The following is a 27,217-nucleotide window of genomic DNA, read 5'->3' on the forward strand; positions in this document are numbered from 1 at the left end:
ATTTCAGCAAAAACATTTCAATTGGATCATAAACTCTTAAGTCTAAACATTTAAAATATGTTCTTTTAGAAACTTTTTTTATTATATAAAAAAATATCAAACAATCTAAGCAAAATCTAAGTTAACGTTTGATTGCTACATATAAATAATTGATTGTAAAGCTTATAATTCTGTTTTTATATTATATTCCATTATTTTGTTTGCAAATTTATTAATTTCTCCAAAAACTGGTTTCATAAAAAGCAATTGTATTAGGAAAAATTCGTATTAAATATTGAATTCAAGAAATAATTGATTTTGGATGTTATGTAAATGATATCTAAATTATTTGTAACGATATTTGATATATGACTAATTATTATATCGAATACTAAACATTATTGAGCACTAGCTGCAGAGACTATCAGTTCTGGATTCTAAATTATTTTCAAAAATATCTATTAAATTGTTTAAATCATAGTTTAAATCATTAATTAATTAATTCAATTTGAGCTTAATTCTCTACAATCTTAATACAGAACTAAAAAATCCCAGCCATTCATTCCATAAATTCATTCACAACATCTAACTCTTTAGCTTCATTCAAAGGCTTTATTTAAATAGAATTAATTAATTCATTCATTCATTCATTCATTCATTCATTCATTCATTCATTCATTCATTCATTCATTCATTCATTCATTCATTCATTCATTCATTCATTCATTCATTCATTCATTCATTCATTCATTCATTCATTCATTCATTCATTCATTCATTCATTCATTCATTCATTCATTCATTCATTCATTCATTCATTCATTCATTCATTCATTCATTCATTCATTCATTCATTCATTCATTCATTCATTCATTCATTCATTCATTCATTCATTCATTCATTCATTCATTCATTCATAATTCATTCATTCATTCATTAATTCACATTTGAATGATTAAATTATTGTTAATTCAAATCTAATATAAATTGAATTAAAATATTTTGTCTACATTTAGTTTCGTTTTTATTTAGCTTTTAATCATTTACAAAATGAATTGAAACAAACTTAGAAGAAAAATTTAATCATTCAATAAATTTTTAAAGATATTTTGTATTGGATTTGAATTAAAGAATAATTTAATTATTTAATAAGGAATGAATTCTATAAAGATTGAATTATCAAAGGAATGAATTCAATACAATTAAGCCTATGATTAATACATATTGGACGAATGGTTACGAGATAGAATTTAATTTGATTTCGAAAATAGAACTTATTCTTTCGAACCTTTAAATTCTTTCAATTTATTTACTTTACAAGTTTTAATTATTTTAGATTTTTTAATATTTTTTTGTTATAAAAGTAGTTACTTTTAATAACTTTTTAAAATGTTGGATTTCATAAGGGAATTAAATAATCTATTACAAAGTTTAGGAGTTTTATTTCAAAACTTGGCCATAATTTTTGAGAAATTGTTAATACTGTTTCCCAAGTTAACGCCTATAATTGAGCTTATTAATAATATTACAGATTTAATTAATCATTTATCAGATATTATTAATTCTATTTTAGAAATAATCAATTGTTTAAATGAGCTATCATCATTATTTCGTAAATAACCAAAAATTATTAAAAGTATTTACAAAATTACAAAACAATTTTATAAAAATAAGTTCACATTGTTAAAATATTTGATTAATAGATCTGAATAGATCTTCCCTTGAATAATTAAGAATTTATGTAATTAAATGATTGTGTGTTCTTACAAAAGTCAAAGTAGGTTCAAAAGAAACACTTAGTGGAAATATAGGTTATGCTAATTTCATCAAATATTAAAACAATATGAACAATTCTTTTGAATTTTAAAAACTATGCATTGTTATTTTTATTTATTTTTAATATTATTGTAAAGAATCAAACAGAAACTATTTAATTTGCGTCAAACTTCACGAGATTATTTAAAATTTTTAGAAAAACACCAAGGAAATATAGATTTCGCTGATTTCATCTTTTGAATTTTAGAAACCATGCCTTGTTGAAGTTCGTCATTATATTTATTTGAATATTATTGTACAAAATCAAAAATCAAATATTTAATTTGCGATGGACGGACACAAGCTTATTAAAAATTCTAAAAAAAATCGATAATGTTAAAATTCAACCCCCTTCTAAAATAATCAAATCAGTTAAATTTTATTCAAAAATTGGTTTATTAATGTACTTAAGCTAAAATTAAATAAACAAATTGTAAAAAAATCATAAAATATTTAAACACACCCCACCCACATATACCAACTAATTTATTATGAAAATCACAAACACCCCCTCACATTTTTAGTTAATTGTTTAAAACAACAATATGCAATATTTTATATAATTTATATAAAAAAAATTTTAATTTAAGTAAAAAATTTTAAAAATAAAATAAAATTTATTTTTTGTAAATGATTTTTTTTAGTTGTTTCAAAAAACAAACAATTTTTATTTTAATTTAAATAAAAAACACACAAAAAAATTTACACAAAAAGAAAAAAAGATTGGTGATATTTGTTATTTGTAAATTTATTGAGAAAAAAAAATTAAACAAAAAAACAGAAAAAAGGTAAAATTAAAAAAATCGCTGAAATGATGAGTCAACTTTTATTACTTTAAAGTTTTACCACAAAACATTTGTAATTATTTCTATTGAAAAAAACCGCATCATAATTTTAATGAAAATGACAAACCCATACAAAAATAATGAAAAATTAATAATAAAAAAAAAATAACATAAAACAATTGAAATATTAATAAAAAACGTAGTTTTGTAGACAATTTTTAATTACTTTAGTAGTTGTTAAAAGAATAATAAATAATATTAATATAAAACAAAAAAATATTTACAAAATTTCATATTAAACAAAAAGAAAACTAGTATAAATATTTTCCATAAACTATATAATTTAACAACAAGAAAAACCAAGAAAAAAATATAAAATTAAAATCTTTACAAACAAAACAAAAAAAAATGGTAAAATTTTTAAAACTCAATTAATTTTTTTAGGATGAAAAGCAGCATACATAGTGGTGGTATAAATAGAAAAATTAATTATGTATTATTAAATAATTTGAGTAGACAATTTAAAGGTTTGAAAGGTTTCAAATATGTATAATGGTTTAGTTTAACATTCTATATATAGAACATGATGTACATTCATGTTGGATGTCAGTAAAAAATTGTTTTATTACTATGTATTTCCCTAACAACTTCAAATCAAGACTTCAATATCACAAGGGAATTATCCTGAAATTATCTAAAATGTTTGAAATTATTAAAATGCACACGTGGTTTTCCGGACCTTTTTCACTATAATATAATCATTTGTTCAAATCATGTCCGTATTTACCCAAACAAATGTAAGAATTGTTAAATCGTTCGTATTTAATAATCTCCCAGACCCGTAGTGGATTATAATTATCAGTATTAGAAAAAAATATCAATAAATATTTCAATACAAGTATTTACACTAATTTATATAAAATCATTGAATAGTTTCCCCCCAGAACATTTGATTAATGCTGATTTCTTTCAAATCATTTATATTTATATAAATTGATATCATACGGTTTCAAATGAAATATTTTTGGAATATTAAACCAATATTATTAAAAGAGACTTTTAATCGTTAAACACAAGAACTAGATTTTGTACTAAACCGCGGAACCGATTAATTTTAAATTTGATGGATATTAGGTCTGTATATAGAGAGGGCAAATACTAGGGTTCCTAATTTCCCGGACTTCTTTCATTCCCGGGAATACTAAAGTTAAAAACCGAGTAAAATTTGTTTAAGTTAAAAAATGGGTAATTCGTTTCAAATGCGAACTTTTTGAAATTAGAATGTGTATATAAAATTTAGAATTAAATTAAATTTTCTCTAAATATTAATATCCTTAGAAGTTAAAAGGTTAAGCATCTTAATAACTCTTTTAAGAAGTTAAAATGTCAATTTGTATTAAGTCCGACTACTTGAAAAGTCGATTACGGAAGGCAAACGAACTTTAGTTGTGTTTTCAGAGGGCAACCCCAAATTTCTGGTTCCGAATTTCTGGCAACTGACAACGCAACTTTAGTTCGGTTGCCATCCACAATAGACCCATTAAGTTTGCTGGTTTAAATAACACTCTTCTGTTTTTGTCATACAGAGAAATTAGTTTTGGGTTTGATAACTGTCTTTATCGCAAATCAAATGATTTAGTCCAAAATGACCGAATTTTTCTGTTATGGCTGAAATGTGTTAGTTGGGGAGTCAACCGATTTTCTGTTGCTAATATCGCAAAAAATGTATACATTCGACTGTCACCGAATATTTTTATATGTATGTGCACAAATAACAATCAAACTTAAAGAAGAAAACTTAAAAAGGAATTCTCGAAATTTTCCGACAACAAATTCCCGCGAATTTCTAAAAACATATTCCGCGGAAATATTTCGCGATTGAGAACACTAGCAAATACATATTATTCATAGATATTAAGTGGAAAAAAACAGGTGGATTTTGTTCAGCCGAAAATCTAAATTCGAGTTCTCTGACAACAATAACCAGAAAAATATTATTTTACTTAAGTCCACTTTGCACTATCTTAGTTCTAATTTTATTTAATTTGAAGTTTAAAAAGTGATTTTAAAATCGTCTTGGTCAAAAGCTATAAAATTAATCAGATTTAGTTTTATTACACATCTGAGAAACTTTGTGGAATAAACGTTTGGTGTTAAAGTAACTTTATGAAGAACTCACAAGGATTTAAAAGTAAACGTTCTTTTTATTCAGCCTAGCCAAAAGTATCTGATACTGATTTTATGGAAAGAATATCTAAGATAATTATTTGACTTTTCCTGCCAAATTGGTAAGCATTTTTTTTTCGTTTGGTGGGAGTGATCACAGGATCTATTCGTGATAATTTTTCATTAGTTTATATGCACAATTAATGAACTTTCTATGCCCTACACTGCCATAGTAGAGAGGGTATGTTGCGTTTGAGTAGATGTTTGTAAAAGTCAGAATCACTTTCTAGTCGATTTATGGATGTTCGTCTGTCTGGTTGGCTGTCCATGTAAACCTTGTGCCCAATGTAAAATCAATTAATGAACAATCCATGTCATAAAGATAAAACTTTTATATCCCCATACTTAGAGTTAGAGTTCAACGGATTTTCCAGGAATGGGGTCAATTATTAACTAATATTTATTTCTTTTTGTAAAATTATGGACCTATTCGTGATTCATTAAAGATTTATAATAAATTGAATCTTCAAAATTTAATATTTTTCGAATGACCTTAAATAAATTATGAGTCCATTGTTTTAAGATATTAAAGTTGAAATACAGCTGAAAGATGTTTAAATCATTTTTCAACACAATTTGAATAAAATATTTATAATCACCCCCATCGTGAAAAACATATAAAATTTATGTTCCCATGAACAATCCATTTCCCTCAAAGGGGAAATTGCTATCGTGATATTCCCATGAACTTTTCATTCACAATAATTGATTTTGTTCGTAACACTTGATTATTGTTTCACAACATGGGGAATTTTTTCACGTGAACAAAGTGCATGAAGGAAAAGTGGGAAAAGGGAACAGATTTCATGAGAAATGTTAAAACAAAATAAATATTTAGGCCAAAACTTACCGAAATATAAAAATAAATAGATTGATTTTAAAAGTAAATCGATCTTTGAATTGATAAGTGTGTTATAGTGTAGTTCGAATTCTCTATAGTCGAGATTTTAGTTCTCTATAAGTCCCCGCAAGTTTTGTGGCTGCAATTCTAACTTTTTGGGCGAGAGGAGTGAGTGGAATTGAAAGTTGTACAATACACAATTCGCTTTGTTCCCTCGTTTCCTGAAGTTAGCTGCTGAAAATTTATTGCAGTAAAAATTTCACAATGTAAACGCAAATGCAACTTTAATGAATGCAAAAAGGTGACAAACCCAAGTCCACAGATTTATTTTATTTGAATTTATGTTCCATTTTTAACCTATCTACCGGATTAATTTGGTTTAATTTATGATATGGAAAATTCTACGATTTTATTATATTTATTAATCAGCAATGGTGCAATACATTTCCATAGATTTTATGTTCCAGTTACCAGTCGATTATTTATAATTTCTTCACTGGTCATTGTTTGAAGTTTTGGTATAAAATACTTTTTGAAAAATTCTTTATAGCGATATTTTTGTAGAACACTTTTCGTATTATTAATAATTTGCCTGATCGTTTCAATCTATATAAAACTCGGACTAGTATTCAGTATGATGTATTTTATAGCATTATTAAAATATTAATTCAATAATTTTGTAAGGCTTCAATGAAATGTACACAATTGTATTTTCGGAACAGATTAAATATTTTCATAGATAGCAACCCAATAAGTAATTTAGCTGGAATTCAAGTATACAACAAGTGTAATTCCAGCCATGAGTCCAGTGCTAAGCAATTGAATTATAGTTGTTTTACACTTTATATCAATAGAATTCTCTAGTAAAATGTAAACATATTATTGTTGGAAAAATATTTAATTTTTTCAAATATTTTTCCAGTTAAATTCCAAGAAAATGTTCAATTGCTAGAATTTTTAGAACTTTAGTGCTTATTGAGTAATTTCTAATACACACACTAAAACGTGTTAAAAAGAATCTGTTAGCAATTGAAGGATATTCTACGAAATGTTGGTTGCAATTAAAATTATTAGGCGTAAAAAAATCACATCGTTTCTGTCTTAAAATCAAGGATTTCATTTCAAAAAAGTAAAAAAATCGTTTAAATAAAAACAGTCTGCAAAAATCAAGCTGAATATGAAAAATAAACAACAATAATATTGCATAGCCTTAGGTGAATTGTATAAAATGTCCCCTAAAATTGGTCGTTAAAAATATGTGGCATATTTTAAGGATAAATTTTAATGTATGTTTGAAAGTAACCTAAAAATATGCAAATAATTTTGAGATGTTTAAAATTATAACAAAATAAGCAGAAAATTGTTTAATATATTCAAGAAAGCTTGACATAAAACAAATAACAGTATAAATAAACAAAATATTTTTTATAGCATAACAAAAGGCATTTTTTTTGGAGATTTTTGTATTTTTTTTTCAATTTAAACCACCACTATGTTTAAGAGTGCTTTTATTTGGTAACACCAGCCTGATTTATTTAAAGTGGGCAGTTGGTATTAACCTAAAGAGAGCTGGCTAGCTCTTCAGCTCCCTAAAAATCTTCATTTTTAGTCAATCTTAAAACAAAACAAAAAAACAACAACAAAACTCAATTACACTCGAAGTAAAACCAGAAATGTTGCTTAAAAAGCATACGTTTCGTATTGTATGGAACCACAATTTATAAAATATTTAAAATATTATTATTGAACATATACAAACTAAAATTGGAATAAAAAAAAATTAAACAAAACACTTACACAAACATATAAATTTAAATATACTATATTCCAGCTTAATTATTGCGCTAAACATTTAGATATAATTTTTATTAAGATATAAGAACATTGGAAACATACATACAAACAAACAAAAATAATTATTTTAAATTAAATACAATTTTTTTTTTAAACAAAACGAACAAACAAAAATAAGCCAAGTCTTCTTTAGCCATCCAAACATAAAACATAAACGTTATTGAAATGAAAAATATTTATTTATATTTATTTTGCAAACAAGTGTGAAAAAAACGATTCTAAAACATTTTTGTACATTTTTTATATTTAAAATATTATTATTTTTTGTTAAAGAAAAAAAATTATTTAAATAAAACCGAAAGCAATTTTTTAAGCCGAAAAAAAAACAGAAAATAAACATTAAAGCAGTAGATATTAGATCTACTTTATACGAGTATATTAAATATATAAGTTATATTAAATAAATTTATAAAATTATAATAAAAAAAATCATGTTAAAACAAATTATTGCCAATAAAAATTTAAAAAAAAATCAAAATCCAAAAAAAAATCAACATTTTGCAAAAAAGTTATATTTTTTACCACACTTAAGGGCTCAATTGTGCTTAGCAGTATTTGGAAAGAGATCATGTCATCATACCCACTTTAGTTTTAATTAAATTTGAGGTTATATGTAGTTTATCCAAAGATGACCAATTTTTTATTGAATAAAAACAGTTTGTAGTGAAATAGTTTAGCAAAATAATTTAATCAACAAAACCTCAAATATAATTTTTTTTAAAAATAATTTGAAGTGAAAACCACTGCCATTTTCAAATCATATACAATTTTTTAGAAAAGAGGAGAATACCCTACATCTATTTTGATTAAAATATTTATTCAATTTCTTAAAAAAAAATATTAAAATATTGGTAAACCGATTTAAACATACAAATTTGAATCAATTATGTAATTATGTACTTCCAGAATTGTTCCCAGTAAAATTCTATACGATAAATAAGTAATACTGAGGGATACATATATAATAAGAATTATATATGTATCAGGTATATTCTGACACTCGCACGATCGTCAAATCACATGTGAGTTGCAAATCGCCAAAGTTGTTTTATCATGTTCTGAAACACACGCGTTATGCTTGTGATTTTCTCTCCGCATTATTCAAATTTCGAATATTTTTATAGATTTTTTTAGGAAAAATAACCCGGTAGTTCATTTAAATTATTCACAGCACTTACAATACCCATTTTTCGAAGATCAGCCTCTTATTTAAATCGCCAGTGCATAAAAAACAATGGACAGACTTAACAAATCCAAAGAAAAATTTAAGGAAATGGTGTATTTCAATTGTATTTCAGAAGTTTTTAATTGTATTTTACAAATTTCTAATTGTATTTCAGAAATTTCTTATTGAATTTCAGAAGTTTCCAATTATATTTCAGAATTTTCTAATTGAATTTCAGAATATTTCAATTATATATCCGAATTTTTAATTTGTATTTCAGAAATTTCTAATTGTATTTCAGAAACTTCTATTTCACAATTTTCTAATTGTATTTCCGAAATTTTCAATTGTATTTCAGAAAATTCTAATAGGAATACCAAAGGTAATTTCTAAAATACAAATAGGAATTTCTGAAATACAATTAGAAAATTCTTAAATACAATTAGAAACATTTTAAGTAATATTTAATACTTCTGAAATACAAAGGGAAATTTCTAAAATACAATTGGAAAATTCTGAAAAAAATTAGAAAGTTCTGAAATATAAATGGAAACTTCTGAAATAAAATTGGAATATTCTGAAATACAATTAGAAAATTCAGAAATATAATTGTAAATTTCTGAAATTCAAATGGAAATTTCTGAAATATAATTACAAAATTCTAAAATTCAATTGGAAATATCACTTCAGCATACTCTTGGGATTTGAACTCTCCAAGAGTTTTGCGATTTACAAAACACCTATCTTAAGAGTTCAAATCAGAATCGCAAATGTTATGCTAACACTCGCATAACATTTGCGATTCTGCCCTTTCCTAATCTAGTTGAGATTTAATTTCAGATTACAAGAAATACGTAATTATGAGCACTTAAATTAATTTTTATTTAATCAAAATATTTCAATTTAATCGAACTATTTAGGAGGGAAAGTAATATGTTTTTCTGATGGTCGAATAAAACAAATTTTCAAAAATTGCAGACTTTTTGTTATCTACGATATGTACATTTGTTTCTTTCTAGATCTTTCTGAATATAGCAGCCTTAAAAAGTTAAAAATATGCATTCTTTAAATAGTAATCACATTTCTACAGGCTTGTACACTAGTTTTTCATGGAAATGTTAAGGACTACTTTTAATTGTGCATATTCTTCTTAATCAGTTCTGTTTTAAGTTGAAGATCGAATAAACTGAAAAATTTTATAAATTAATAGATAAAATTGTATAGAAGGTTTGATTAAGTGGGTCAAACAAACTCCACTATATAGTATGCTAGACCATAAGTCTAAAAGATGAGCGATCGATTTCCGTTAAAGTCTCGCGAGTGTTTCAGCAGTCTATCTAAACGGCATATTCTTTACGTCAAGAAAAATCTCTAGCGCACTTGAGCATGATATCTGAATCTTTGAAGCTGTGTAAATTTTGAAAAGCATAGAATTGAACTGATTTACTACACAGAGAATTCAGATTCAATGCCAATCGAATAATACGGTTGCACACACAGAATGTATTGGTTCTATCCACAGAAATTCAGTTGATAAAGAAGAATTTCGGCTGAAGCAACCAAACTTTGTTTACCCCTACTAAAATTTTGTAGCCACAACTGTAAAATTCGGTCACAAAATGTAGAATGATTCGATTGGCAACAAATTCGGTTGCTACTACGAATCAGTTTTCTCTGTGTAGGGAACCCAAACATTCTGATAAGACAAATGAGTGTGCCTATGAGTAGTGCAATCGAATTTCTGTGAAAATCATAAAGAGGGTCTTGATTTTAACTCGCTCAAGAGAGCATCAGAACAGTTTAAATATCCCTTAAGTGGTAATCGTTGATTACATACAATATTGTTCGTTTTGCGAAGCAGTTTATTTTTGAACCGATTCGATTCATGCAAATACATTTACCCGAACATTCTCATGTCCATCGAGCTATTCTAATTCGACACTATAATGGTCCAAATTATTAATGCATTTGACAAGAAACTTCGACTTCGTTACATGCGGACTGAGAGTCTTAATTTGCACACTATTGATACCGTAAATACTAATGTTCTCAGATTCGCTTTGCAGATATACCATGACGCAGATTTTCGCTTGGAAAATTTACATGTGTTGGTTAGTCTTAGAATTACCAAGATGTCAAGGTCATAAAATAACATTTAGTAACCAGTGACTGTATATATCTTCAAGGATTCGCGTTATCCCGAGAGTTGCTTTCAAAATTTATTATAAAAGGTTTTTAGTCCGATCGTTGTCCAGCAATAAATTGGTGAGCCTATGCTACACGATCAGGCCTTAGGCCGCTTGACTTCTTATGTCGACTTGGCATAGATGTATTTAATTATATATGTATCTAATGGAGTTATATCCACTCGGTCTTCGACGGATTAATCTTCAGACGTTTTTCTTAGGCCCATATGCACCTACCTCCTTCTTCTTTATCAATAAAAAGTTTTAAAAATTATATTTCAAAGTCCCCGAGTTTGAATATTCATGAATGAATATCCACTAGCAACCTTCTATCTTTCACTTTCGATTGGATGTTTTATTTTAGGTTAATAAATCGTGAAAACATCCATACAAAGAAAAGTGCTATTATTAATATCAGGTATATTTCGGTGATAACCCCAACAAATCCTTTGACCGACTAGAAATTTCTAGGCAGCATATATTCTGAAGTACCCAGAAGGAATCTTTTGAATGTCGAATGAAATTATATAACTAATAATTTAATGAATAAGTCTATTTAATAATTAAATTTCTCATTGGTGTTATATATTAACTAGGCTTATCCAAATATATTTGATTGATTAGAGAAGTTAATATAGCTTAGGGACCTAGATATGTAAAGGCAATTTTTAATGTAATTTTGGACCTTAGATACATTTTTTGAAAACAAACCAAAAATGATGTTATTTAACTGTCAGTAAATCAGATATTTTCGACTAAGGGGCGACTAAGGGGCGCAGCTGTGAATAAATGTGGATCATCAAAGACTATGATCCATTAGTCGGCATGCAAAAGTAACAATAATTCGAATTCTCTCCAGGATAACAAATGACATAAACAAGATATTGACGCATTCAGTAGGTATTCCTTGAACACAGAAGATAAATCAATAAAATCTTATCAGATGGCGAGACACGTCTACGGATTTAAATTCAGCTCATAATACTTTTAATCTATGGTATACTAACTCAGTTACAGTCGAATTAAAGATTGCGAAAAGCACTATAAATGTTTGGAAGTGAATTATATATGGATATATACAATTTATCAGATCAGTCTATTATTGGAAGCCGAAACATTTTAATTAACTTTTTGTGATCATTAAAGACACAAAATTTATTAAAATAATGTAGGGTATTCACAAAAAAGATTCGATTTGGCATCAAGTACATCAATAACATTACGTTTCAATAGATTTTTACAAAATGATTCCAATATTTAAAAAAACATAAAACACAAATTGGGTCCCGAGTGCAAAATATAAACTTTATGATCTATTAAGTTTTTCTGTAATTTATATACAATACATTATACTCAAAATCTAAAAGTATAGAGCAAGCAATGATGGAACAGTACATCCATATGAAGATTAGGAAAATAAAATTAAACTTGTGTAATCGTAGAAATACAAATAAAATTAAATACATACATCAAAAAAGAAAATTAATAAATACATAGTTTAATTGAAGAAATTCAATACATACAATATAACAATTATATATTGAAAATAAGTAAGTCAAATCATATACAATACCACAACTAAATATATAATACTTAAATTGTTAATAATGTCAGTTAAACAAATAAATACATACATTCAAAATGAAACCACAACAAATATTTACTTAAAATTAAGAAATAAATACATAATTATTACAACTATTTATGATTATTCATCATTATCATCATATTCATTCACATACGAATACCTTCATAAAATACTTACATACATAAATAAATATTTATATGAAATAATACATTATTTAGGGAATAAGATGTTTTAATCTAAATACAATTATACATACAACATACGAATAAATACATACGATTGTTTTTTTATTAATTATTATCCATTATATTTATAATTTATATATTTTTTTATAATTTATTTTTTACAAAATACTAATAATTTTTCGAACAAATTATTATATTTTTATTTTGGGGTTTTTGTAAAACATATACAACTATGTATTATTACAAAAATAAATAATTATTAAAAAACATATACATACTTATAAAACTTTAACATGAGGAAAACAAAACATCAAATAGTAAAATATTACTTTTGTAAATAAAATAAAAAAAAAAATATTCTGTGTTTTATTTTAAAATAAAATTGAAGGGTGAAAAAAAATAATCCCAATAAGCACCAAAGCCTCAAAAATTCAAGCACTTGAACATTTTGTTGGAATTTGACTTGAATGCAAATGTAATTATGTTTTAAGCTTCAAAAATTTTGAAAAAATAAAAAAAGTTTCAAACAAAAAACATATGGCTTGAATTTATGTTTCCTTTTTAATGGAGAATGCTATTGAAATAAAGTGTAATACAACTGTAATTCAATTGTTTGACTATAATTGGAAGTTAGAATTACACTTGCTTTCAACTTGAATTCCAGTAAAAATGCTTATTGGGATAGAATAGTTGGAATGGATTATTTTTTTAATATAAATATCAGAATTCTGCCTTTTTTGTCATTGTGGAGCAAAATGTAAACTTCTTCAAGAGGGCAATATTGTCGATGTTTGATCTCGCACAGTTGCACAGTGGTTTAGACACTTTTTATGTTGTAAATAATTCGGTAGCTCGTGAACGAGTCAGTAAGATATCTACTGATATTTAAAACAGTCAGAGCGGAGGTGTTTCTGAGTTGATTTGTATTTAGATGGGATCGTAATTGGAATGAGGTTTATTGTACGGAACACCAAACTTGGCCAAGTTTGAAGAAAAATTTCAGATATATCTAAAAATTTCTAAAACGCAAATCTACGGTTATAATAAACGGCCTTAATTTGTGAAAAAAATAAAGTTTTGGAACATATTTTCCCCATTTTAGGAATTCGGCTTTTAAGTGATGGCAAAAGTTATCTCTATAAGTTCCAAATTTTATTACGTACACAGTGGTTTAGAAAGGTTTTTGTTTATTTTTTTTTTTTAAATAATTCGCACAAGGTTAGAGCAGATGTGCTTTCAATTTGATTTGCAGTTCTTCAGCTTCCTAGGCGGAATGAGGGCCAGTGGGTGGACCCTCAAATTTGGTCATTCACAAATCCATTTATGATTCGAATGAGCTGAAATTTAAAATACAAAAAAAAATCCTCGATCTTTTTTTTTTGGTTTTTTAGATATGGCGGGTCTACGGAGGAATTGTGGTATAGAAAAAAAGTGAGAATTTATCTGGTGGTCCCATGACCCAAACTCAAAACTTAAACTCTACAACACTTCCACTTTGCTATATACCACTGTGGGAGGGTCGATTTTTTTTAAAAAATTCTGAATAAAATAGAAACACGTTGCTAAAGGTAGGATCACATGATTGCCGCAATGCACCAATTATTGGTCTATTTTATACGTCAATCGTGTGATTTCACAACTTATTGGCTCATATGTCAAACCACAACAATATTGTGCTTATTTGGCCCAATCAAATGCAACCCTGGTGCGGCAATCATGTGAATGCTTGATAGGCAACATGCACCAATAAAAATGTTAAAAATACACCAATATTTATTGTGTTCTAGTGCGGCAATCAAAGAAGACAATTAGCGCCAATATTAATTTTTGTAAATGAAATATTGTTTTTGTGAGCCACTCTCTGACCCACATACATCTTTTAACATTTCTTTATTAATTTTTTTATATGATAATTAAGGCCGACGCAATTTTCTTTTTTTATTTAACAAATATTTTTTTCAAAAATAGATTGTTTTTACATTTATGTAAACAAAACAAAATTTAAAATCTAGCACAACAGCTGTTTCTCTGAGTTGCCGTAAACTAGAACAATCGTGTGACTGAAATGCGACAATTATTGCCACTAAATCGCTTTGCGCCAATTTACGACAATCAAATTTATATAAAATGAAGCAATCATGTGACTGCAGAGAATTTGATTGGGACAATTTCTTTATTGGGCCCCAATTCAGCACAATAAAAATTGTATTAAATTGGTTCATTGCGGCAATCGTGTGATCCTACCTTAACATTTATATCGTCCCTATAAAAAGCATCCAAAGTTGGACCATGTAAAAAGATCCGTATTTTTTACGTTTTTTCCCAAAAAGCCCCTATATTTTTTCTTTTGTAAAAAAATTTTCATAGGGAATATATAAAATTATTATATGATCCGGAAAGAGAACTTAATACAATAGCGTGGCTCACTTAAGCGAACATAGTCCACCCAGATCTAAAAAACTTTGAGAATTTAAAAAAAAAATTTGGTTTTATTAAAAAATTCTAAAAACGCAAAGCACCGGTCCTCGAAAATTCTCCATATTTGTATAACCCTATATTTTGTTTAAATACGTACAAAGTTTTTTTACTATCACACGGTAAATAACGTCATAGTAGGCAGTTTTCCAAAAAAAAAACTCAGTTTTTGGAACACAATTTCCCCGTTTTATTAATTTCGGTATTAGAAAATAAAAAATGACAAAAATTATAATGCAATTGAACTAAGAACATTTGGATTTATATTAGCTCCGAATTTTGTTATGATATCTTTACCTATCTTTATTTTTCTTCGTGGAAAATCACTATATTATAATTTTTTAGTTTCTAAGGTAAATAACATCCGAAAAATGCCTAAAATTATTTAATTCCACTTAATTAATTTTCAGGAAAAAATGTTCGTGGAATATTTTAAACCTTAAATGTCCTTTTTGAAAGGATTTTTTGATTTTCTCGAAAGATCTTCAACAAAAATTATCCTCATAAAATTCCACAATATAACTCTGACAATAAAAATTCTCTCAGACATTAACTTGCCAAATTTTTTTCGATCAATAAATTAAAACTTTGACACACTGTAAAAAAAACTCAGACCAGCTGGACTATAAGTTTATTCTACAAAAATTATCTACTCAACATGCCCTTTCAGAATTATAGGGTTGCTATTCAGTCTTAGTTTGTTGGAAAATGTAATTGTAAAAACAAATACAATATGGTTTTTATAATTTCGGACTAATTTTGTTTTGTATGGCAAATCTTATTAAAATCTAGTAACACAAACTAGATTGTGATCGAAATCTCATTAAACTACATTTCGGGTATATGTAAATTAGCTATTAGCAGACCAAATTTATTTATTCAGTACACAAAATTCAGTGACAAATACCTATTAGGATACTGATAAATTATATTTCACTAAAAATATGTAATAATTCGTAATAGTTTACATGCATACATATATTATATGGGACTGCAGAAATTATTGATAAAATTCTGATAAAAATAAACTATTTTAGAATCAATAATTGTATATTAGCATTCTTCCCCTGACAAAAAATATTATTGTTTCAATTCCACCATGTTTCTTGGTAAACAATAACAAAGCGATTGTTTTGTGCACGTGTTTACATTTTGCTACTGTCTCAACTACTCTTGGTTTTCATCCACTATTTCCCACAATGGAAACAACAGAAGAATGTCCACCGGCTGAAAAAAAGTTTAAAGAAGCTGAACAAGATGAAAGCAATACTTCCAATATACCAGCGACTTTAGAAGACAGTCCCGGCTTTACTGCACCCACACCATTCAGTAAAAATCAACTGAAAAAGCAAAGGAAATTAGCCCAATACGAACAATTACGCAAAGAAAAACGCCAGAAAGAAAAGGAACGTCAAAAGCAAAAACGTAAAGAGGCAGCTGAGAAAGGACTACCCGTACGTACAGGACCCTCACGCAAAGAACTCAAGAAAAAGCAACAGGCGGCTGTTGACAATGAAAACTCACTACGTATTGTAATCGATTTGGATTGCGATGACATGATGAGCGAACGAGATGTGGCAAAATGTGTAAAACAGTGTTTGCGCATCTACACAATTAACAGGAGGTCAGAGAAACCAGTGCAATTACATTTAACGGGTATTAAATCTGAAGGCAATATTCATAAATCTCTAAAGAAAAATGATGGTTGGGAAAATTGGCAAGTGAACTATCATTTCGATGAGGATCATTTAAAAGTTTTTCAACCCAATACGGATATAGTGTATTTGACTAGTGAATCTGATACGGTGTTGGAAACCTTGGAGCCAACAAAAGTTTATTGTATTGGTGGCCTGGTAGACCATAATCATCATAAAAACTATTGCCATGATAAAGCCACTAGGGAAGGTTTACAAACGGCTCGTCTGCCGTTGGGAGAATATGTTGATATGAAAACAAGAACAGTATTGACTACATTTCATGGTTAGTATGAAAATTTGTTTGTTATTTATAGATCAGTTTGATAATGTTGTGTTCTTTTTAGTTTTTGAAATTTTAGTACGTGTGGCGGAAGGAAAAAGTTGGGCTGATGCCATATTACAGACTATACCACCACGAAAAGGTGCCAAACTTAAGGAAACGGGAGTTTTAAAAGAAAATGAAGGAGTTGTGAATATGGTGAATGGACAAAATAATGCAAATGAAGATGGCAATACTACTCAGGAAGCAGTAGAGGATAGCAGTAAACCTTTAGATACACCAGTTCAGAAAATAGTTACTAATATTTCCAAGGTAGAGGAAGAAAATCAAGGAAGTGAAAGTTGACGTTAATACTTTGGTAAAACTATTAAAAATCATTAAACCTGATCATATTCAACAACAGAAATCCCTGCAAAAAGTTTATAAGCAAACAATTCTTGTTTTCAATAATTTTATTAATCTTAGTTTTATCAATGCATCGTGATTATGATTTTTTTTTAAAGAAAATTTCAGTTTCTCCCTTATTACTAAAATAAATCGTTAAAACAAAAATATAAGTAAAAATAATTTAGTTCATTTTAAGGCCAAGGAAATTCATTAAAGAGTTTCAAAAAATATTTGAACTTTATATACTTTAGATATGAACCAAAGGTCATTATCATATTGGGCGTGTTTGGAAATGCATCATTGCTCTTTAGTGAATGGTAAATCGATTACGATTATGGTAGAAAATATATGTTCAGGCACTAAAACCGATTTTTCGTGATCACTTATATATACCAATCAATTTTGGATAACGAATAATCGAAATTTATATATGAAAATAAAATTCCTAACAATTGAAAATATATGAAATGAAATTGGTTGATCGAAAATCATATAATGCAGGGCCAATATTTCAAAATGTTATTTTATATAATTCGTACGATTTTACAATTCGTGTTTAATGGTTATTTTTGCAATATAGCCATATAACAATTCTGACAATGACAGATTTGTTTGAAAGTATAGGGCCTCAACTAGATCAGGCGGAACTCATAATCGAAATAAATTTCGAACGCTTATTAGCGTTCGAGTAAAAACTCTAGCACAATCATTATAATTTTATATAGATTTTATTCGATATCGAATAAGAGAATCCCAATAATAATAAAAACTTGCACGTTCGAATTCTGAACAGAGGTCGAATTACCGCATTCGATCACGAATGCAGTATACATTCCCATGACAGCCGGTTCTACGCACCGGAATGACCCGAGTTCACTCGGCCAAGGGCTGTCAACTCAGCAACCGCTCCTGCTACAACAACAACAACGAATGCAGTAATTTGGACCCAGGTCTATCATCTAAACATTTAAACTGTAAAATATGTGTATAGAATAAAACTGAATAATAAAACCATTATAATTCAGTCCTTTAATATAAATTTTCTTTTATTTACATAATGTATGTATTTAAACAGTAATTTAACTTAAAACAATTGCATGATCGCGCGTCATCTTTCGTAATTTTTCATCTCCTTAACGTTTTCTATACAAACAAGGCTTCAAAGCCAATTCCGGTACATTGGCCACCTTACCAACATTACGCACTTTTTTAAACTGGAAGAAATAGAAGACTTTTTGACCCACATCTTGACGCACCAATTGAAAACCAAAAGAATCCAGCTTTCTAACGAAATCTTTAACATTTTCGAAACGCGATTGAATTTCAGCAATATAAATTAAACCATCCATTTTTAAAACACGATTGGCCTCCAAAAGATAATCTTTCAAATTGGTGCCCATTAAGGAGAGACAGTAGACGGCCACATCCAATGAGTGGGTGGTTAAAGGTGTCTTAGCCATATCACAGGCTATAATTTCATCACGACAACTCATCAAATCCATGGATATCACTTTATGGGGCACAGATTTCGCAAGCTTGCCCTCGCCGCAGCCAAAGTCACCTATCTCCAAAGATTTGGGCAGCTTCTTAATCATTTTAATAATACGATCCAAAGGATTTAAGGGCCATTTCTCTACCTGATGGCGGTAGCCATCGTGATAGGCGGTAAAAGCTTCTGGATCTTTTTTAAATAAATTTTCGGCCTTTGTGCTATCCATGGTGTAGAGTTTTTCGTTGAGAAAACGAAAGCGTCCTCCCATAAGCTGTTCCTTAAGTTTAGCTTCAAAGGAATTTGCGGGAGTAGCAGATTGTGGTGTGTCATCCTCTTCCATATCCTCATCATTTGGATCGTTTTTGGCCAAGGTAATGGTGTCTTGTATGGCCTTGCTTAAAGCCGGTGTGGCTTTGAGCTTCTGTGCCTGTTGTTTTTTGTTATTCTTCTTTTTCTCAACTTTACCCGTCTTGACCTTATTCATGTCGGGCATTACTTCATCGTCGCTATCCAAAAATCTGGGGGCCACTGGTCCTTTGCCTTTGTGCGCGACAGGTTCATCAGTGGAATCTTTTTTTTGCTTTTTCTTTTTATTCTTTTTGTTTTTCTTAGACTTTGCAGCATTTTGTTCAGTTGATGTCTGAGTGGGTTTAAATTGTACAGCATCTGAACTGGTATCAAAGGCTGAGGGCACAAAAAACTTCATTTTATTTTAGTTTTTTAATAAAAATCGATTAGAATTGAAAAAATGTACACTTTGGTGGATGAAAAAAAAGTAAATAAACAAATCACACGTGTGGTAGATGTGTAAAAACGGCCATTTTTTATAATGTCATAGGGTGGTTGGATTATTTAATTGGTGTATATTTTCTTGAAATATACGGCATCTCTATGAAACGGTTTTAGAAAGGTGTCATAGCTAAGGTTTTTGTCTAGGGTAAATTAACTACAGAATGACCAGTATAACGTTAAAATGAATTAATCGGAGATCCGTTGAATTTAAATGTTTAGAAATGTAATAAATTTAAGAACCACTATGAAAATTGAAGTCTGTATCAATAAAAAAGTATGTTTGCCTACCTAGCAACATTTTTATGAATGAAAACAGTATTGGGTAAATTCTCTGCGAGATGTTAAGTTTTCTCTAATTATTTTGCAATGTAAAAAACATAAGTTATATATCAATGGCTAGGGGATTTTGTCTATTTTTCAAAAATATATGTAACTTTTGACAATTAAAAAATTCATGGAACAATTTTTTGAAACATGGGAAAAATGGTTTTTAATGAGTTTTTTTTTTGCAAATTTTTAAAATTGAAATTAAATTTTTTTTGTATGAATATATTTTAATGAAATTTTACAGTTATGCAGAATTTTCTATTTAAAATGGAAAAATAAAAACAAATTTTGAAATTTATCCCGCAATTCTGTAAAAGCTTTTGAAAATCCCAAAAATCTGATTTTTTAGTTTTATGGTTATAATAATTCATACCAGGATCGAAGTTATCGGAACTCTTTACAAAATAATTAAGAATAATATTAGGCCATATAAAATGGGTTACTATATTTTTATATCAACTATGGGATTTAAGAATGTTAAAAACAGAGTTGGGGATAGTGCACTAAATGTTGAGTGCAATCAACATTTCACTAGCACTAAATATTATTTTAAAAAATATAGTTTTAACTAATTTTCATCAGCTTTAGTGGTAGTGAAGCTTATATTTTTATCACTAATATTTTTTAGTGATAGTGATATTTTTTTAACTATAAATCAATTGAGTGGTAGTGTAGAAATAAGCACTAAACTCAAATAGTTAAAAAATTTAACAATAACTAAAAAAAAGCTTCAATAATTTTCTTTGCACTAATATATTCAAAATTAGTGATCGTGAAGTTATTCCAGTTTAAACTAGAATATTAAATATACAGATGTTTGTTGAGCAAGCTTCAAAGTGTTTTTCAGCATCCGAAGAAATAATAACACAAAAAAACACTGATAATGTAGGATTCTTAGATTTTGGGGAAATTGACAGTAAGTGAAAAAGTTATTGAAGAAATTACTTAGTTTATTAACATCTTCAATATTAGGACCTTCAACCTTTGTTCAGAAAGATGGCATAGAAAGTGAAATACGTGCATTCCTTTTAAGCTCGGACACTGATATTTGCAGTCTCAAAAAATATCCAATAATAAGGCAAATGTTTTTTAAATTTAACACGCCTTTGGCTTCTTCTGCTCCAGTAGAGCGTTTATTTTCTTTTAGTGGAATGGTGGATTCTCCTCCGAGAAATAAATTAAGTGATTCGAATTTCGAAAAGCTTGTTTTACTTAAAGCCAATAGTCGCTAATTATTTTATGTGTAATTGCTTATTTCTCTTTTTATTGTAATTTGTATATTTATATACCGCTTTTACGTTTTTTCCTTAAATATATTAACTTAAACTATGAATAGAGTAAAACATTTCTTTGTTGAAAAAAATAGTGCAGGAATATTTTTGTAACTAAAAATTTTAATGTAGAAAAAATTATTTCATTACGCTGCAAAAAAAAATATTTTAACTTTTTCAAAATATTATTAGTTAAAAAATTTTAACTACACTATCACTATTATTGAGTGAGGCTTATATTTTTCAACTCATCACTAAACATTAAAAAAATTAGTGAAATATTTTACACTACCACTAACTATTAGTGATAGTTAAAAATTAGTGCACTACCCCCAACTATGGTTAAAAAAGTACTTTTTTCCCTAACTCAGTTATCAAAAACCTAAGTGGTGAGAATGTATTAGTAAAAAAATCTATGTGAAAACTAAAACACCTACGAGTGCGAACATTTTGAGTAACTATTTTGTTTGAGTTTTTTTTTAGTTTCTGCTCAATGTATATTTCTCTATGATTCGAACCATAGAGAATAGACATAGAGCGGAAACTATTCGAACTTATCAAAAATGTTTGATATACATAAATCTTATAAATCTTTTTATTTTATTTTAAAATGTAGCTGTATTTTTTATACACTTTTTTTTTTTTAATTTTTCATAAATATTTTATTACATTTCTTATCAGTGGTGTTATTGTTTTCAGTATTTTGTCATTTAATAATGGTTTCCGGTTGCCAAAATAAAATTCAGCAATACATATTTGTTGTTGTTGTTTTTTATAAAAAGCTTAAATGTAATTAAATATTTATGGGAAACTTCAATTTTATTGAAAATTATATTTTGAGTGTTGAAAATAAATGTATAAAAGTATGCAAAATTATTAAGAATACTGGCAAAAAGAGCTTAAAAAGAAATTCCACTGTTTGTAATGAAATTTTTGATTCATTAAATTGTTAAATCAAGGTCGGCTACCGATTCAAAGCGGTGAAAAGGTAACGGTAATGCTAAATTGTGTTAATTTGGTAACGGTATTTTAGCGGACTTTAAATAATTAAAGTTACAATTAGTTGCTGAAATGATTATATTTAATTACTAGTTTTCTGTACTGGATTTTTTTTTATTGTGAAAACTATAACACAAATTTTGTCACTTCAGAACATAATATAAAGCGTGTTTTTTAAGCCCGATAGAAGTTGAAATGAATTAAATTATTAATAATATTTACAAAAATTAAAAATATGTAGCTTAACCCGGTGCGCTATGCTAACTATATCACCAAACAACGGTTACTGGCAACAAAGGAATTTAAACAAAGTATGAAAATTAGTAGTAGTTCTCAAAATATTCGATAATGAATATTATCTTTGAATGGGAAGAAACATCTCCCTTGTTCCAAACTACGTTCAGTTGTTGGTATTCGCAACTACGCTAGTTGTTTATTACACGCTTAGTTGTTTATTTGAGGGTCACGTGGCATCAACGTAAAGTAAATACTCTCACAATTACAGTTCACTTGATATTGAAAATAACTTTATTCTGTTCTGATCCCACCCAATTGTATATATTTTATGTATATTGGTAACAAAATAACTCATTGTACGCTATTCATTATTTATAATTTTCCTGATATTCATGGTTTAAAATTAGTTATTTTCATATATGAGAAGGGTCATTCACTCTAAGCCGATACCGCCTAATTTCAGCCAAACATCGTAAATATATAAGAAAGTGATTCAGACATTGCTTAAAGACTCCCGAAATTACATGTTTCTTTGTAAAGGAGGTCCTAAATACACTGTTCCGATTCACACCATTTTTAGAAAGAAATTGATTCATACAAAGTTTAATTATTTTACAATTATAGGTTTCCAGATATTCGAAATTAACTAATTCCTTTCTATGGGAGGTACCATGCCCACTAATACAATCCCGACAATTTTCAACCAAACTATGAAAAATTTGGACAAAGTTTGAAGAATTTTGCAATTATAGTTCTCATGATATTTAGAAATAAATATCTCTAATATTTTTTCGGATACCTCACTATTTACTATGTAGTATACTCCGTACAATAATAAGAAATTTAAATACATACTTTTAGAATTATAGTTCTTCAGATATAAAGTTTCAAGACTTTCACAATTATAGTACTCCAGCTATTAGAAAAATAACTATTTGCTTTATATGATGCGACTACCTACCAATCCAATCCCGACCTTTTTCAGCCAAACTCCGTATAGTGGTGTTCCGATCCATACCATTATTATTTAAGCTTCATGTAGTGATAAGAATTTGATTCGTACAAACAAACAAACTTATAAAAAGACATTTATCAACAAGATCGGTCGAGAACTCTCTGTGTTATAGGGGGTCAAATTTTGACATTTTGGTCAAACAGGGGTTTTTTCTTATCCATGTAACTTATTATCTATTGTTCTTAGCAAAATTTGTCCCAAATAGTTTAGATAGCTCTTTCTTCAATCTTTCGAAAAAAAATATTTAAAAAAAAAATAAAACATTTTTAATATTTTTTTTCCGAAATCAAAAACTTTTTTGACTTTTTTTTAATAAAGCTTAGATATTTTCCTTGAACACCTATTTGGTCGCTTAGTGGGATGCGAGTGGGATATCTATCAAAATAAATATTTTGTAACTCAAAACATACAATTTTTGACTTTTTTTGCAAAATCAAAAACTTTGTTGACTTTTTTTTTTAAAATGGACCCTTTTTGTAATTTTTTTTTTGCTATAGGTAATAAGTTACATGGATAAGAAAAAACCTGTTTGACCAAAATGTCAAAATTTGACCCTATAACTCAGAGAGTTCTCTACCGATCTTGTTGAAAAATTGTGTCTGAGTTACTATCCAATAGAACTAACCTTGCTGCTAATTTCATCCCGGAAGACATCGATTTCAAAAGTTGGTTCACTTGACATGAAATGCCCCATGTATATGTAATGAAAAATTATTTTGACTTAAAAAAACTAAATAAAAACAAGTAAGAGAGCTATATTCGGCTGTGCCGAATCTTATATACCCTTTACCAAATTATACTTTAAAATAAATTTTTTTAAATATTTTAGGTAAACAAAATTTAATTTTTTTTAATTGTTTTTCAAAATTTTTTTAAAAAAAATTTAAAAAATTTTTTTTTTAGTTTTTAAAATTTTTTTTTTGGAAAAAAATGTATAACAAAAAAAATTTTTTAATAAAAAAAAAATTCGGGTTAAAAAATATTTTTCCCGATTTTGACCTATTGTAGGTCCAACTTACTATAGCCTTATCTACATCGTTGCAATGGACTTTGAAATATCTATCATTAGATATCCATATTGTCTATATTAATGACTTAGTAATCCAGATATAGGTCAAAAATCGAGGTTGTCCCGGTTTTTTGATCATATCTCCGTTATTTATGGACCGATTTTGCTGATTTTAAATAGCAAACTTCTCGAAAGCATGTCTGACAGAATTATTGAAGATTTGGATCCCGAAGATATCTGGGGTCCTCAGAAAATTGATTTCAACAGACAGACAAACGGACAGACAGACGGACAGGCTTAATCGACTCCGCTATCTATAAGGATCCAGAATATATATACTTTATAGGGAATGAAAAATGTAGAAATTACAAACGGAATGACAAACTTATATATACCCTTCTCACGAAGGTGAAGGGTATAATAATGACTTGAAGAAATTATAGGACATTACAAGATTTAATTTGTTAAAAGATATATTAAAAATGGAAAATACAGACTTTGATAGCGATGGCAGTATAATGGACCCTATATATGCATTGGAAGATACACCAACTACATCCCATGCTTTAAAAAGAAAGAGAAATGTCATTACTTATGAAAAGAAAAAAAAAGTTGTATCACCATCATCGTAAGTATTTTTTGTTGACTTTTGGGACTTCGATGGGACATCTTAAAATATTGCGTTTTTTCCTAAAATATATTAACTTAAACTATGAATAGAGTAAAACATTTCTTTGTTGAAAAAATAGTGCAGGAATATTTTTGTAACTAAAAATTTTAGTGTAAAAAAAAATATTTCATTACGCTGCAAAAAAAAATATTTTAACTATTTTCAAAATATTATTAGTTAAAAAATTTTAACTACACTATCACTATTATTGAGTGAGGTTTATATTTTTCAACTCATCACTAAACATTAAAAAAATTAGTGAATTATTCTACACTACCACTAACTATTATTGATAGTTAAAAATTAGTGCACTACCCCCAACTCTGATATATACACACTCTTTAGATTTCAATTTTATAATTTCAAATTATTTATAGAATATCGGTAACGGTATTTTAGCGATAACGTTAATTGATCCGAAAGGTTGTTTTAAGCAATTGGTTGTTCTTAATAGCAAATATGTACATTTATATAAAAATGTTAAAAAAATGGTCGTCAAAATTTGTTTTCTTCAAATTTCTTTCTAAATCATTAACAATTTTATGATTTTCTACAACTGCACAGTGCACTGTTGTTTTTTTTTGGAAATAATTCTGTATCTCGAGAAATATTGGTGATATTATTACGAAATTTCACACTGTGGGAGCTGAGGTGTTTTCGAGTTGATTTACTTTTATTCAGCTTCCTAGCCACCTCGGGTCTCATGTTTTAAAAAAAATCGCCAAAAGTCCATTTATGATCCGAATGAGTTGAAATATAAATAGTTCTTAAGAAGATCTACAAAAAATACGCAGGTTATCTCTATTAGTTGAAGAGATATTTAGGTTTATTGATTTATTTTTTTTAATTTTGCGCGATCATGTTAAGTTTTTTTATATATGGCGGACTCACGGAGGGTCGAAATATATCAGCTATATTGGCGATAAAATTCTAATATCGTCCCTATTAAAAGTTACACGCATCCAAAGTTGGCACATATAAAAAGGGCCGTAGTTTTTAAATTTTTTTAGATAAACCTATCCAAGGATTGGAACTGAATTTTTGGTAAATTCTGTAGGCCCGAGGTAAGCAAGTAACTGACTAACCTCCATTTCAACTACGAGCCCATGTAAATACAAATCAACTCAAAAAAACCTCAGCTCTGACTGTTATAAATTTAATTTTCCCCGAATTATTTTCAATATAACCAACTTCTAAACCACTGTTCACTGCAATATATTATTTATTATATGTATTTAATATAAAGTGATTTAAAATATGTTTGAGATTTTTTTTTATTAACAAACACTTTTCACATGTTTATGTCAGGAAAAATGTCAGAAATGTTTTTTCTTTTTGTCAATCTACATAAATACAACGATCAAGTTCATGAATATTTTACATATAATTCATTCATAATAATTATGTATGTGTTCATATGTACGAGTACATAAACAATTCATGCATACATATGCATTAATGTATTTTTATTAAAAAAAGAAAAATTGTTAATTGTGTTTGTAGATTTATTGTATAACAGTTGAAATATGCAACAACATTCAAATTACATGTTTGCCATGATAACAATGATGCCTAGAAAGATAGCATAATAATACAATATTATTAATTCCTGTCGTTTTACTTTAAAATGTTTATTACAAATACATATGTAACTATTTTTCTTATTTTACAAGGTTGTAGGAAAAAATTCATTATTTTGCTAAACCGTCTACTCGACTATAATTTCTTTAAAGAAAATCTTACTCAACACTACACATCCAATATTGGCTGTAGACCCCATAACTTATACAAACATATCGATCCCTTTGCGCGAAATTATCGTATGTTACATTTATATATAGTAATATATTATACCGATATTCGCTATATTTATGGAAATATTACTACTTAAGTTTATTTTAACATATGTGAAATATAATTTACTAAATCGGTTATTGTATC

General features: G+C 27.7%; 2 protein-coding genes across 2 annotated transcripts; one reads left to right on the plus strand and one right to left on the minus strand.

Moving 5' to 3' along the window:
• The first annotated feature begins 16,263 nt into the window (after positions 1-16,263).
• On the plus strand, positions 16,264-17,461 carry LOC135960589 (tRNA methyltransferase 10 homolog A). Its single transcript, XM_065511910.1, has 2 exons — positions 16,264-17,080; positions 17,142-17,461. The coding sequence occupies exons 1-2, from the start codon at positions 16,300-16,302 to the stop codon at positions 17,420-17,422; spliced, it is 1,062 nt and encodes a 353-aa protein (XP_065367982.1). The 5' UTR covers positions 16,264-16,299; the 3' UTR covers positions 17,423-17,461.
• A 1,023-nt stretch (positions 17,462-18,484) lies between these two features.
• On the minus strand, positions 18,485-19,709 carry LOC135960349 (ribosomal RNA-processing protein 8). The gene has a single exon (XM_065511617.1). It carries the CDS (start codon positions 19,660-19,662, stop codon positions 18,598-18,600), a length of 1,065 nt encoding a protein of 354 aa, XP_065367689.1. The 5' UTR covers positions 19,663-19,709; the 3' UTR covers positions 18,485-18,597.
• Between the last annotated feature and the right edge of the window lie 7,508 nt (positions 19,710-27,217).

The sequence above is a fragment of the Calliphora vicina genome, chromosome 5 (genome assembly GCF_958450345.1).
Source record: "Calliphora vicina chromosome 5, idCalVici1.1, whole genome shotgun sequence".
NCBI lineage: Eukaryota > Metazoa > Arthropoda > Insecta > Diptera > Calliphoridae > Calliphora > Calliphora vicina.

Excerpts from the sequence above, each read along its gene's own strand:
- LOC135960589 (XM_065511910.1), top strand. The coding sequence starts at position 16,300 with ATGGAAACAACAGAAGAATGTCCACCGGCTGAAAAAAAGTTTAAAGAA. Across the intron at positions 17,081-17,141 it reads AGTATTGACTACATTTCATG|TTTTTGAAATTTTAGTACGT; the intron begins GTTAGTATGAAA and ends TGTTCTTTTTAG.
- LOC135960349 (XM_065511617.1), bottom strand. The coding sequence starts at position 19,662 with ATGAAGTTTTTTGTGCCCTCAGCCTTTGATACCAGTTCAGATGCTGTA.